This window comes from Arvicola amphibius, chromosome 4 (assembly GCF_903992535.2).
Source record: "Arvicola amphibius chromosome 4, mArvAmp1.2, whole genome shotgun sequence".
NCBI classification, from domain to species: domain Eukaryota; kingdom Metazoa; phylum Chordata; class Mammalia; order Rodentia; family Cricetidae; genus Arvicola; species Arvicola amphibius.
Window position 1 is genome coordinate 11,648,838 of NC_052050.1, and position 12,630 is coordinate 11,661,467.

Here is a 12,630-nt window from a genome sequence, read left to right on the forward strand (position 1 = left end):
TGTGAACTTCACACATGAGTACTGTATGTACATCATTCCTGCCCCCTCCTCTACCTCTCCAACTTCTCCCATGTTCCAGCCCTACCTCTCAAACTCATGGTCTCTTCTTTAATAATCATCGCTACACGTACTACACACATATATGTAAATAGGTACAAAGATAGATAGATGGATAGATGTATATATGGAAATATATGGGTATAGATGTGTATAGAATAGCATTGCTCGCATGAACGTGTGTCCAGACATGACCACTGAGGTTTAGACAAAGTTTAGATGAAGGAGCTCATCCCTGGAGGAAACTGACTCTGTCTCAGCAGCCACTGACAAGCTTGAAATTATCATCTGGAGTTTGGGACCATGAGGAATTCCTCCTGTCTGGCTTGTCATGTCAATTGGTGTTGTCATAACATGGTCTTGTTGAAGCAGTTGTATTTTTTACTGTTAAGCTCTTAGTACCCAGGTGCATGAAGAAAACATTGTTTAATGTCACTTACATGCATACACACACACACAGAGAGAGAGAGAGAGAGAGAGAGAGAGAGAGAGAGAGAGAGAGAGAGAGAGAGAGAGAAAGTTTTGAATAGAACCTGAGAAAGGTCTTCTTCTGTGCAGGTATTTTTGAAAGGGTGCAGTGAAGGTACCACCCTCGGCTTCTTGGGGTACTGTCCTCAGGAAAACGTGCTGTGGCCCGTCCTGACAGTGAAGGAGCACCTGGAGGTGTACGCCGCCGTGAAAGGGCTGAGGAAAAAGGATGCCTCGGTCGCTATTACACGGTACGTGGAGAAGCCACACTCACTCCCTGCTCAGGAGGGTGGCATCTTATTAATGGCGTTCATAGTAAATTAAAGAGGGGGCTTCTAGCTAGTGACCACGTGTTTGTGGGAGACTTGGTCATCTCGAACTGGGGTGTGAACTGGGAACCCAGTTCACTATTGTTATTTTCTCTTACTTTAAGCCTAGAAAGAAAAGTTTGCCATTTTTTTTTCATATGGAAAAGGATACTGGAAATAAGAATATGTTGACCAAAATGGGCTATAATATATAATTAACCAGCTTCATGTTACTGTAATAAAACCCATGGGTCTGGCTATGTTTGAAGAAAAGAGATTTATCTATTTAACTCGGTTTTGGAGGTGAAATTTTGAGATGTCAGCCTTCGATCTAGACTCTGGTGAGAGCCATAGAGCAACGAGATCAGTACAGGATTGTTTATGAGTGGGAGAGGATATGGTCAGACAGAAAACCAGAGAGAGATAAAGACTCTATAGCCCTTCTGAAAACAGAGCTCTGTTGTTCTAGGCTTTCCCTCCTCTCTATAGGTTTTAAGGGTCCACACTGTTTCCTAACATCGCCAGCTAGGAATAAGTGCACAAACCCTTGGTGAGCAAACTATAGCTAAACAGTAGTAGTGGCCCGAGTGATATCAAAATTGTGACCATTCTGATGACTTTTAAAATTTTTACTACTGTAGTATTGTTTATGTTTGATTGCTGCATTCCTTCCTGCTCATGCCTAATGAAGAGAGACTCATTGTTTTTCTTAGACTGGTGAATGCCCTCAAACTGCGGGACCAGCTGAAGGCTCCAGTAAAGACCCTATCAGAGGGAGTGAAGAGAAAGGTAGGTACAGGGAGGGCTCAGTATCCCACTGTGCATCCTGCGGGCTGATGACAGACAGGCTGTCCTACTGCAGCCCCAAAGAACCAGCTTTTGGGCTGCAGGCAGGGCTCAGAGGAAAACTCTACACAGTTGTGAATTTAGGATTTTTTTTTTTAATCTGAGGGGTTTCAGAGTGAAGAAGGGGTCAAGTGTACACATTTTGTTGATGGCAACACTCCTTATTTTCTCACGATTGATTCTGCCAGTTTCTGCCAGTTTTGAATTCTGCCAACGTCGCTTAATTTCTGCCCTTTCTCTTTGTCTACACAGTTCATAAAAGACCCACAAAAATCTTGCAGGCAAGCCGGGCGGTGGTGGCGCACGCCTTTAATCCCAGCACTCGGGAGGCAGAGGCAGGCGGATCTCTGTGAGTTCGAGGCCAGCCTGGTCTACAAGAGCTAGTTCCAGGACAGGCTCTAAAAAAGCTGCAGAGAAACCCTGTCTCAAAAAACCAAAAAAAAAAAAAAAAAAAAAAAAAAAAAAAAAATCTTGCAGGCATGACATCTGAAGGTCACATACCATTTCTTAGGTAAATGGTAAGAAACAGAGTCCTCTCGATAGTCCTGAGCAAGAAGTCCAGATTAATTATCACGTGGCAAAGAGTAGCACTTTCCTTCAGTTGACTCCCTAATTAGCGGCCTGCAAACCACAGCTACAGGTGGAGGAGGCTTTCTGTCGTCTAATCTATAGAGGTAGCCCTCTAAAACTAAACTACCAAGGGGGCTAAAAGAAATAAGGAAATTGTGTGCTAGATCCTATTCTTCTGAGTGTATAAAACATCTTAAACCTTTTGTGGTTAGCGGTCATAAAGGCCAGACTTTCACTGTTTACAAATGTGACCTCAGAGAAAGTGTAGCAGCCCCAGCTGCAGGGGGAAGGGGTGAGGGCACTGCAGAGGAACCCGCTCAGAACTCTCCGAGGCGCCCACTCAGAACTCTCCGAGGTGCCCACTCAGAATTCTCTGAGGCGCCCACTCAGAACTCTCCGAGGCGCCCACTCAGAACTCTCCGAGGTGCCCACTCAGAACTCTCTGAGGCGCCCACTCAGAACTCTCTGAGGCACATTGTCGTTAAAAGCATTTTAAAATTTAAGATAGATTTTTCTGTCCTGCATGTAACCCTTGACTATAAAAGAAAGAGACTTGTAACCCTTTCTTGGCGGCTATGAAGTTAGTTTCTATTTTGTAGCTAGCCCTGGCCAGTCAGGGAATCTTATCCCGTGGTGTCTGAACAAAGACCATAAAACTGAGGTTAGGAATCCATGCCAAGAGTTAATTAACAGTCCCTGGACCGCAATTAGGTTACTTTGCACTGTTTACCTTGGCTCAACAAATCACACAGCTGGCTACATATCCTGTAAATAAGCTTGTATATGTCTGCAAATAGTTTACCTTAAACTCCATTAGCCGGACCTCTGATCTGATCTGATTTTGAAATTTTGTATCAGTTGATAGTATAGGGCTATCTTGGCAGCTGGAGAAATTGCAGCTGTTTTCTTTTTAAAAATTTATTTATTTATTTATTTATTTATATTTTATGTATGTTGTTGTTTTGTCTGCATGTATGTCCGTGTGAGGGTATCAGGGTCCCTGGAATAGGAGTTAAAGACAGTTGTGAACTACCATGTGGGTGCTGGGAACTGAACTCAGGTCCTCTGGAAGAGTAGCTAATGCTCTTAACCCCTGCGCCATCTCTCCAACTCCTACAGCTGTTTTCTCAAGCTGTGCTTGAAGACAGCTCTGAATGGAAACTTGTAACACCTGACTTGGGCAGCGTCTCTTTGTATTTATTTTATTCATCAAGACTCTGCATAGGCTAGCAATATTAATATTAAACAGACAACGAAGCTAAGGAAGAGCCACCTTCAAGATAATCCACAGATAAAAAATGCCCAGAAGATTGGAGTGTGTATTTATGCGATAGTCACACATTACATCCAGGCTGTAGGGAACCACAGCCACTAGGGAAAGAATGCAATTAGCCCATTTAAAGTTACAGACAGAAACAACAGATATTCTGGAGTCTGTAGATCTCATAGACTTTGCAAAATGAGTTTCTCTCCACCAGAAATTATTTCCTGGAGGGTTGACACCTTGAGTATCAATTGTTATCTCCTGCAATAAATGATAAAGGTTCTCGGCACTGTTCCTCTTGTTTCAGCTCTGTTTCGTGCTGAGCATCCTGGGGAACCCATCTGTGGTGCTTCTGGATGAGCCATCGACCGGGATGGACCCTGAGGGGCAGCAGCAGATGTGGTGAGATCCCAGGAGCAACACTTATGTGGATTTATGCAGCTTTCCAAAACTGATTTTCAACATAGTTTACTTAAAAGCATAAAGATAGTCATCCTTTAGCAGGAAAGGCAACATTAATAGAAAAGGTACACGGTTTCGTATTCTGGCCAACGCTTGTAATACAAAAACAAAAGACACATTCCCTCCATCTAACATGCACTGTGAGAATCTTTTCATTTCTCTTAGATCTCAGGATGCATAGGACACAGTCCACTCGAATGATTATTAAGTTCAAATCCTCTGCAACAGCAGCCTGACATGGTCGTAGAGATGGAAATAAAACCCCCTGGTCCTCAGTATGTCAATTACTTTGTGAAATTGCTGAAATCAGTCATGCTGTGTCCTTGTAGAGTACATCACGATCATCACGTAGTCTAGGACGTCCTCACTTCCTCCCCTGCCCTCTCTCATTAATTCTCCTGCTGTTCAGCACTTTTGAGAGCAACTTTTTCTTCGGTATCAACCTCCGTGTTCAGCCCCAAACCGTTTCTAAATTATATACCCCAACCAAAACTGAGGTTATTTGTCTGTCAGTCCTACAAAAAAAAATATCTTGGTTTTGGTTCTTCTTAGATGCCCTTCTTGTTTTGCATGTGCGCTAATAGAAACGTCTTTAAAAGGTTCCGCGATACCTTGAGACTTCTCTTTATATCAGCTGCTTCCCCTGACCTAACTCTAGGCAGGCGATCCGGGCCAGCTTTACCAACACAGAGAGGGGTGCCCTCCTGACCACACATTACATGGCAGAGGCAGAGGCTGTGTGTGACCGTGTGGCCATCATGGTGTCTGGGAGGCTGAGGTGAGTACCTGTCAGGCCGGCCTTTGGCTCCAGATTGCCTTCTGTGATAAAAGAACACGGCCCACTTGTGACAAGCTGGAGAATCTGTGCCAGTCTCTGCCTGGCCCTGCCCCAGGCACCCAGATACTGAATTGCAATGGTCAGAGATAGCTCTCTTGCCTTGCTATACTTTAGCATACTCCTATCTATCTCAAGGTGTATTGGTTCAATCCAACATCTGAAAAGCAAATTTGGCAAAGATTACCGGCTGGAGATGAAGGTGAAGACCCTCACACAAGTGGAATCCCTCAACATGGAGATCATGAAGCTTTTCCCTCAGGCTGCTCGGCAGGAAAGGTAAAACATCTGCATTATTTTAATCTTTGTTTTGGGTGGCATTTGCTTTATAGAAAGATGAGAAGCGGAAGTCCTATCTTCTTATTGTTTTTAACTTCAGTAAGTGTGAGTACCTTCATTACTAAGAGAAGCCGTCTGTTCCCAGGGCTGCACAGGAAATAACCAAGACAATAAATTGCTCATTGGAGGCTGGCTCTTGTGAGGGAATTAGCATTCGTGGGGCTTTGAAATAAGCTACGTACTATTGTATGCTGGTGCTTATATTATCTCAGTTGCCTTTGGCAGAGGGTCGAACCATCATATTAAAGGAGGTGCCCTGAGAGAGCTCAGAGGTGGTAGTAGACATCCATCAGAATCCACAAATGGTTTTTCTCAGCATTTGTATTAGTGGTGGTTCTTGAGGCACAAGTAGATGAGGTGAAACCAAATAACTAGCAGTTTCTGCTTAGATACTCTCTTCTTCCTAAGATGGAAGAACAATCTTCTTTCCTCCTTTCTTAAAGGCATCTTGCTACTGATTTCTTCTCTTGTGTCCCAGTCTTTTCTTCCTCGCAGACTGACTTCTTGCTGTACAAAGAGCTCTGGATCGGGGGATTAGCTCAAATGGTAGAGCACTCGCTCAGCATGCGAGAGGTAGTGGGATCGATGCCCACATCCTCCAGTTACTGTTATGTCTGGGACCATGTTTCTATGGGGGCTGGAGAGATGGCTCAGTGGTTAAGAGCATTGCCTGCTCTTCCAAAGGTCCTGAGTTCGATTCCCAGCAACCCCATGGTGGCTCACAACCATCTGTAATGCGGTCTGATGCCCTCTTCTGGCCTGCAGGCATACACATAGACAGAATATTGTATACATAATAAATAACTAAATAAGTATTTTTTTTTAAAAAAAAAAGAGCTCTGGAACTTCAGCCATCTCCAAGTCATAAGATAGATTTATGCTGGGCAGTAGTGGTGCATGCCTTTAATGCCAATACTTGGGAGGCAGAGGCAGGCGGTTCTCTGAGTTTGAAGCCAGCCTGGTCTACAAAGTGATTTCCAGGACAACCAGGGCTACAAAGGAAAACGGTGTCTTGAAAACCAGAAAAGAAAAAGACTTCCATTTACACAAGTAGTTGACAGGATTGTTTATCGTATTCAGACATGCATACATCAGAGGGTACAATCGTGAATTCCAGTATTCATCCTCCTTCTCTTCACAGATACTCCTCTCTGATGGTCTATAAGTTGCCTGTTGAGGATGTACGGCCTTTATCACAGGCTTTCTTCAAATTGGAGAGATGTAAGTGAATGTTTAAACCATGAAGACTCGTAAATGGAAACTGTTTGTTTCGGCAGGCCAGACCCGAATAATCACATAGAAACTATATTAATTATGATACTGTTTGGCCTATTAGCTCAGGCTTCTTACTAACCAACTCTTACATCTTAAATTAACCCATTTCTATTAATCTGTGTATCACCACACAAGTGGCCTACTGCTAAGGTTCCAGTGTCCTCCTCTGGCAGCTACATAGTGTCTCTTTGACTCTGCCTACTTTCTCTCTATGTCTCTGTATGGATTTCCTGCCTGGCTTTACTCTGCTAAGCCACTGGCTAAAACAGCTTTATTCATCAACCAGTAAAAGCAACCCATACACAGAAGGACACCCCACATAAAAGAAAAGACCAGTGATGGCAGACACTTGAAAGAAATCCAACACATGCTCGGAGATGAGAAATAGATAGTTATTTATATAGGGGTAAACTTGCAAATCAGAATTCTCTGTTTGAATGGTGGAAGTTATTTATAGGGGTAAACTTGCAAATCAGAATTCTCTGTTTGAATGGTGGATAGAGATTAAATCCTGTAATCCAGCAATCTGAATAGCATCCGACAAAAAGGAGGAAGAAGAAAAGGGATGGATGGAGGTTCTGCATCCATATAATATAGTATAAGAGGGCATGCCCCAGTAGGCGGGCAATCACAAGCTGCAGGTCTTCCTACAGCAAACCAGCTTTAAAAATTATAGAATGTTAATGATACATAATTATAATTAATAAATTAAAGAACAGCTATCTAATCCAATGATTCTCAACAAGAAATAATTTAGCATGTCCATCTCATAGTGCAAAATGCATTCAGTCTAACTTCAAAAGTCCCCATAATTCTTAAAAGTCCCCATACTATTCAAAAGTCTTTTATGAAACTCAAGGCAAACTAATATGTGATCCATGGTAAAATAATAAAAAGAACACTACATACATCCATCAAATAATGGCTCACAGAAAATATTCCTATTTAAAGGAATAACCAAAGGATAGCAAGCATAGATTTCAGAAAAGCAAGACCAAAACGCACAGGGTAAGTCACATTAACTCCTGTAGCTCCATGTCAGAATCCAGTTCATGTTTTGCCATGAGATGACCATGCAGAGAATTTTATGCACCTGCCACTTTTAACACATACGGCCTCCTTCTTGGGCCTGTTCTGCTCAATACCTGAACATTTCCTTAGTAGACATTCTTCATCTCTGACATCTCCAACATTCAAGGTCTTTACTGCAACCTCAACTTTACACTTTAAAGCTTCATGATGGCTTGCCCAGGAATCTGACTCCACGACACAGTGTCTGATCTCCCAAGTTTTTCTTGGGAATCTTGGTGCAAGATCCAGTTACTCCATAACTTTTGCATTATGAATGCATGCAAAAATTGCACCATGTACATGATTCCAAGTTCTGCTGTCAGCTTGAGACATACCCAGATGCTCTTTCACCAAGGCTGCAGCAGCCTTGGAACGCCTGGATAGCTGAAACCAGGAAGTTCTATCCCTGGTCCTTCATCACCAGAGTGCTCTCATACTCTCCCTGCTCAGACACTTACTTTTCAACTGAGCTTACATTTCAAGACATTGAGGTCTTTTATGGGAAAAGTCTGGCCCTCAAGAAAATGTTTCTATTTTCCCATTATTTTTTTAATTGGACTAATGACTTTAACAGCTGTAACCACTCTCTCTGCATCTACTTTGTCTACAGTAACTTTAAAGGCACCCACAATACACACTTTTTCAAAATGTTTATTCCACTTGTTCCTCTCTCTCTGTCATTGTAAGATTGGCTAAAAGCAACAAACAATAGTTATGCTGTGTTCTGAATGCTGTTTTGCCTCAAAATTTTCTCCACCCACCTAATCAGTTGAGTGAATGCAGCCTCACTCATGTTCTCAGGACACAAACTGTAGCAGACATATTTTCCAGAAGTCATACAAATGACTTCAAGGCTAACGCCCAATGGAGGGCTTGTTTACATCTGAGACCTCATGAATACAGTGTTTACCAGCTGCGTTTCTACTGGCATCTGGGTCTTCCACCAGAAGGCTCTGCTTATAGAAATCTAGGGCTCTTCTAGCCCTTTTCCAAACCCTTTCCACATCCCTCCCATAAGCTAGTTTTAAAGGTCTGAGAACCAAATGGTCATGTTTAGTCACAGAAATGACCCCACTTCTGGTACAAATTTCTGTATCACCTCAGTGTTGCTGTGACCAAGTATCTTCCAGAAACAACTTATGGTAGAAACGCTTAATTCGGCACATTAATTCAGACAATTTCAGTTCATAATAGCAAGAAAAGCATGATGGGACATCTCTGTCCATTGGGAGCACATTACTGGGGCTCCTCACATCATTGTGGTAGACCAGAAGCAGAGAAAACAGGCCAGAGCAAAGAGAACGTGCAATCTTCCAAGGCTCATCCGTAGTGATGTACACTAGTCAGGTCCTAGCTCTTCAAGCTTACATAGCTTTCAAGTTAGCTTCACAAACTGCGGACTATTTGGATAGCTTGTGGAGGACAGTCCAGATTCACACTGGTTTATTCCTCTTCTTGTGTTGTGCTATCAGTCTTGCCAACTGCTTTCTGATGAGGACTCACACTCTCCAGCTTGTGTCTTCTTGATAAATGGTTAGGGCCACCCGTATAGATTGTTCTTTTCTTAGCTTACTGTACACTCTTATGCTGTGGCTCATTTTGGCCTGGTTGCTAGGTTTGCATCATTATGATAAGAACGATTCCGTGGAGATCTTATAAACAGGATGTATGTTGAAATAGATAAGTATCATCAGAATTGATGTTCCAGGAAGGCTGACTCCCTGGAATACTGTAAAGCTTTTCTTTCAGTGCCTTCTGATTTTTATGCTTTCATCAATTCCTTTTCTAACTTCTATTCCTTTCTTTTTATTTAATTTGCTAGCATTGAGATTCACATTTGAGGATATTTTAAAACAATCTTTAATGCCAATTTGCTACCTTATTCTGGGAAGATAAATGCAAGGTGTCAAATGTAGGCATGTAGTTAACATTTCCTCAAGTGTCATTAAACACCATTATGTTCTCAGCTTCAATACATTTATTGAAGGAACTAAACTCAGATTTTTTTGTGAACAATGCATGTTCCATGATCATCCATATAGATTTATTTTTCCATACCGGCTGATTAAATGTGGATGATGAAAACCCTAGAACAATTTAGGATCATTTCTCTCTCAGGCCTCACTTGCCTCAGGTGCATGGTTTCATTTAATCTCTCTTCTTCCGTTCCCTCCTTGTCTTATAAGCTGATATTAGGAGCCTTCCCAGGGTAGAGTGGAAAGAGAAGAGAGAAGTAACACAGCAACAAGAATGGCTGACCATGGGCACTGTAGTTATCACTTCTGTATAGGAACACAGTACATCATCTTGAGACTATAAATAAGTACAATGGTTATCATTGTCATTAGATCTAAAGAGATAGAAAGATGCAGCCTGAGGCAGAGTGGTGGAGAATTTATCACCTTGAGACCCAGTGCCAGGGAGGGAGTGAAAGAAGAAATGCCACGGCCCCTCTTTCTTTTTTCCCTCCTGTTGAAACCCATTGGGACATGCCACTTAGCGCTAGCCTCTGAGGCAGGAAGAAGACAGACGTAAGAGGCACATGGGCATTTTCCAGCAGAAAGAGAATCATGTTTTAACTTTATTTCAGATTGGTGTTCTAGAATTTCTTATTCTTCTTTTTCATCTTCTACTGTCTTTGCCAAAACTCTAAGAAAACAGGATGGTATCTCTATCTTTTTATGTGACTAAATGATATCTTTAATTTCCAGTAGTTAACTCAAAATAGTTATTATCTTATATTTTCATTATTTGTTTGTTCTTTCTGTACATGAATTGGTGAAATTCCTTGAGAAAAAAATGAGCTTCTAATGGGCATTCATCCTTACATAGTGAAAGAGAATTTTGACTTGGAAGAATACAGCCTCTCACAGTCCACTCTGGAGCAGGTGGGTAATTTTCAGTGGTTGTATAACATCCTAAAAATGTTAATAGCTGAGGAGATGGATCATTGGATAAAGCACTTTCTGAATAAGTTTGAGGACCGTAGTTTGAATCCCTAGAATCCACACAAAAGCCATGTGGGCACAGCTGACTCCTGTAATCCTAACGCCAGGGATGCGGAGGTGGAATCCTTAATTAGGGCAAGCTGGCTAGATGGACTAGCTGATTGGGGAGCTCTAAGTTTCAACTGAAAGTCTGCACCTCTTTAGTAAAGTTTGGAGAGCAACTAAAGAAGCCATGTGACATCTACTCCAGGCCTTCAGAGATCCCTGAACACACACATCCCAACATCCATGTGGGCATGAATGCACACACATCACATACAAGCACAAAATCAGCACACGCAGATCTTAGGAAGAACACGCAAATCTTGACATCGTTTGCAGAGCTAGAAGATAGGATGGTGCGCCTCTCATTTCTTTCTTCCTTCACTCTCTTCTCCAGGTCTTCCTGGAGCTCTCCACGGAGCAGGAGCTGGATGACTTGGATGAGGAATTAGATTCCTCCGTGAAGTGGAAGCTCCTCCCACAGGAAGAGCCTTAAAGTCTAAAATGTTGTCTTCAAGCTCGCGTCCCTTTTTCAAGGCAGCATTCAGTAGCAGCGATGCGTCTTACTTGTCTCAGATGTAGTGTTAAGTATTTTTGAAACTCATGTCCGAATATCCCTGAATAATATTTCTGACAGTGGTGACCAAAGTAAGAACAAGTTAGAACACACAGCAGGGACCCCTCAACCAAGTCATGGTTCACACATTATGGAGTTTTTAAATGCATTGATAATAGTAGTGATTTTTCTGAGTCAGCTGCAGAGACTGATTGACTTTCTCCCCTCCACCCTCGAATTTCAAAACATTGACCGTTTTCTTTCTTTATTGATTAGGTAAGGTATAGTTTAAACAACATTGATTTTAGGGAGAAGGGGATCAGTCAACTTCCCAACAGCATGGTATTTGTTTTTCATGACCCGCTTTGACAGTGTGTAGACTTTGGGTTACAGAGAAGGGTTTTGTCCATTGTGACTACAAAAACAGACTTTAAACTTGTCGGAGTAAATACCTGCAGTCACTAAATGACTGAGTGCATATTTACACACACATCTGAACCATTTCTGAAATTTAAACTTTTTTAAATGATGCAAATGTGTATTTTTAGGCAAAAGGACTAGCTTTGCAAGTCTTTATCTATCAAGTCTGTGTATACTAAGTTCTATCTACTGTAACCTGTATCGACTGCCATAAACGCTATGAGATTTTTACTACTTTTATTTTTACCAGTTATCCAAACATTTGCAGGCAGTTATGTGCAAAGGTCGACCTTGATTCTAGGGTTGTGTGCTGTGCATGTGAACATGAACTGCCCCCATCTCATGAGAAGTCGCGCCCTAGATCTTGAACAAAGGCTCCAAGTCTTTAATTCTCAAAAAGAGACAGTAATGCTGGCCCTACTAATTTACCTGGTCTTGGAAACGACAAATTAATTGATACAAGTCAGTACCTTAAAAGCACTTTACTAGGGGCCAGAAAAACAGCTCAGCAGTGAAGGCTGATGAGCTTTTAAGCCTGGTGAACATAATCCTGGGGATTGTAGAAGAACCATCCTTCAAGTTGTTTTCTGACTGCCACACACATGTGGCCTCAAGCATGTGTCTACACACCTACACTCAGAGCATACAAATAATGAAATAAAACTATAATGGACTTTATTGTGGTGTTTTCATATGTATTCTGTTTTTGTTGATCCTTCTTTATTGCTCCCCTCCCTTACCCCTGCACTACTCTATAGCTCCCCTCCCTTACCCCTGCACTACTCTCTATTGCTCTCCTCCCTTACCCCTGCACAACTCTATACCTCCTCTCCCTTACCCCTGCACTTTTCCCAATGGTCATCTTCCTTACCCACAAGCTCTCTTCTATTTTTGGAGCATCCATTCCTAAGCCTTCTTTTATGTTCTCCTCCTAAATTGTGCTCGCTAGTCTATCTTAGCTTGACACAGATTAAAATTTCTTGGAATAAGGGAACCTCAGTTAAGGAATTATTGGCATGTCTGTGAGGCATTTTCTTTACATTTTATTTATATCTTATGTGTTTTTCAATTGCATGTCTGTCTATGCATCCCAAGTATTCAGTGCCAATGGAGACCAGAGGGGGACATCAGATCACCAAAGCTCTATTACATCTGAATTAGATACAGAT

The 12,630-nt window shown here is 42.0% G+C and overlaps 1 protein-coding gene across 7 annotated transcripts in view; it reads left to right on the plus strand.

The window, feature by feature from the left end:
• Abca9 (ATP binding cassette subfamily A member 9) overlaps positions 1 to 12,139 on the plus strand; it is a 68,570-nt gene extending 56,431 nt beyond the window's left edge. For all 7 annotated transcript variants that reach the window (XM_038326845.1, XM_038326844.1, XM_038326843.1 and 4 more), the window contains 8 exons: positions 616 to 776; positions 1,547 to 1,622; positions 3,821 to 3,915; positions 4,634 to 4,753; positions 4,949 to 5,089; positions 6,291 to 6,370; positions 10,328 to 10,383; positions 10,883 to 12,139. In XM_038326845.1, coding sequence (XP_038182773.1) covers positions 616 to 776; positions 1,547 to 1,622; positions 3,821 to 3,915; positions 4,634 to 4,753; positions 4,949 to 5,089; positions 6,291 to 6,370; positions 10,328 to 10,383; positions 10,883 to 10,981 — 828 coding nt within the window. In that variant the 3' untranslated portion in view covers positions 10,982 to 12,139. The remainder of the gene's footprint in view (positions 1 to 615; positions 777 to 1,546; positions 1,623 to 3,820; positions 3,916 to 4,633; positions 4,754 to 4,948; positions 5,090 to 6,290; positions 6,371 to 10,327; positions 10,384 to 10,882) is intronic.
• Positions 12,140 to 12,630: the final 491 nt, after the last annotated feature.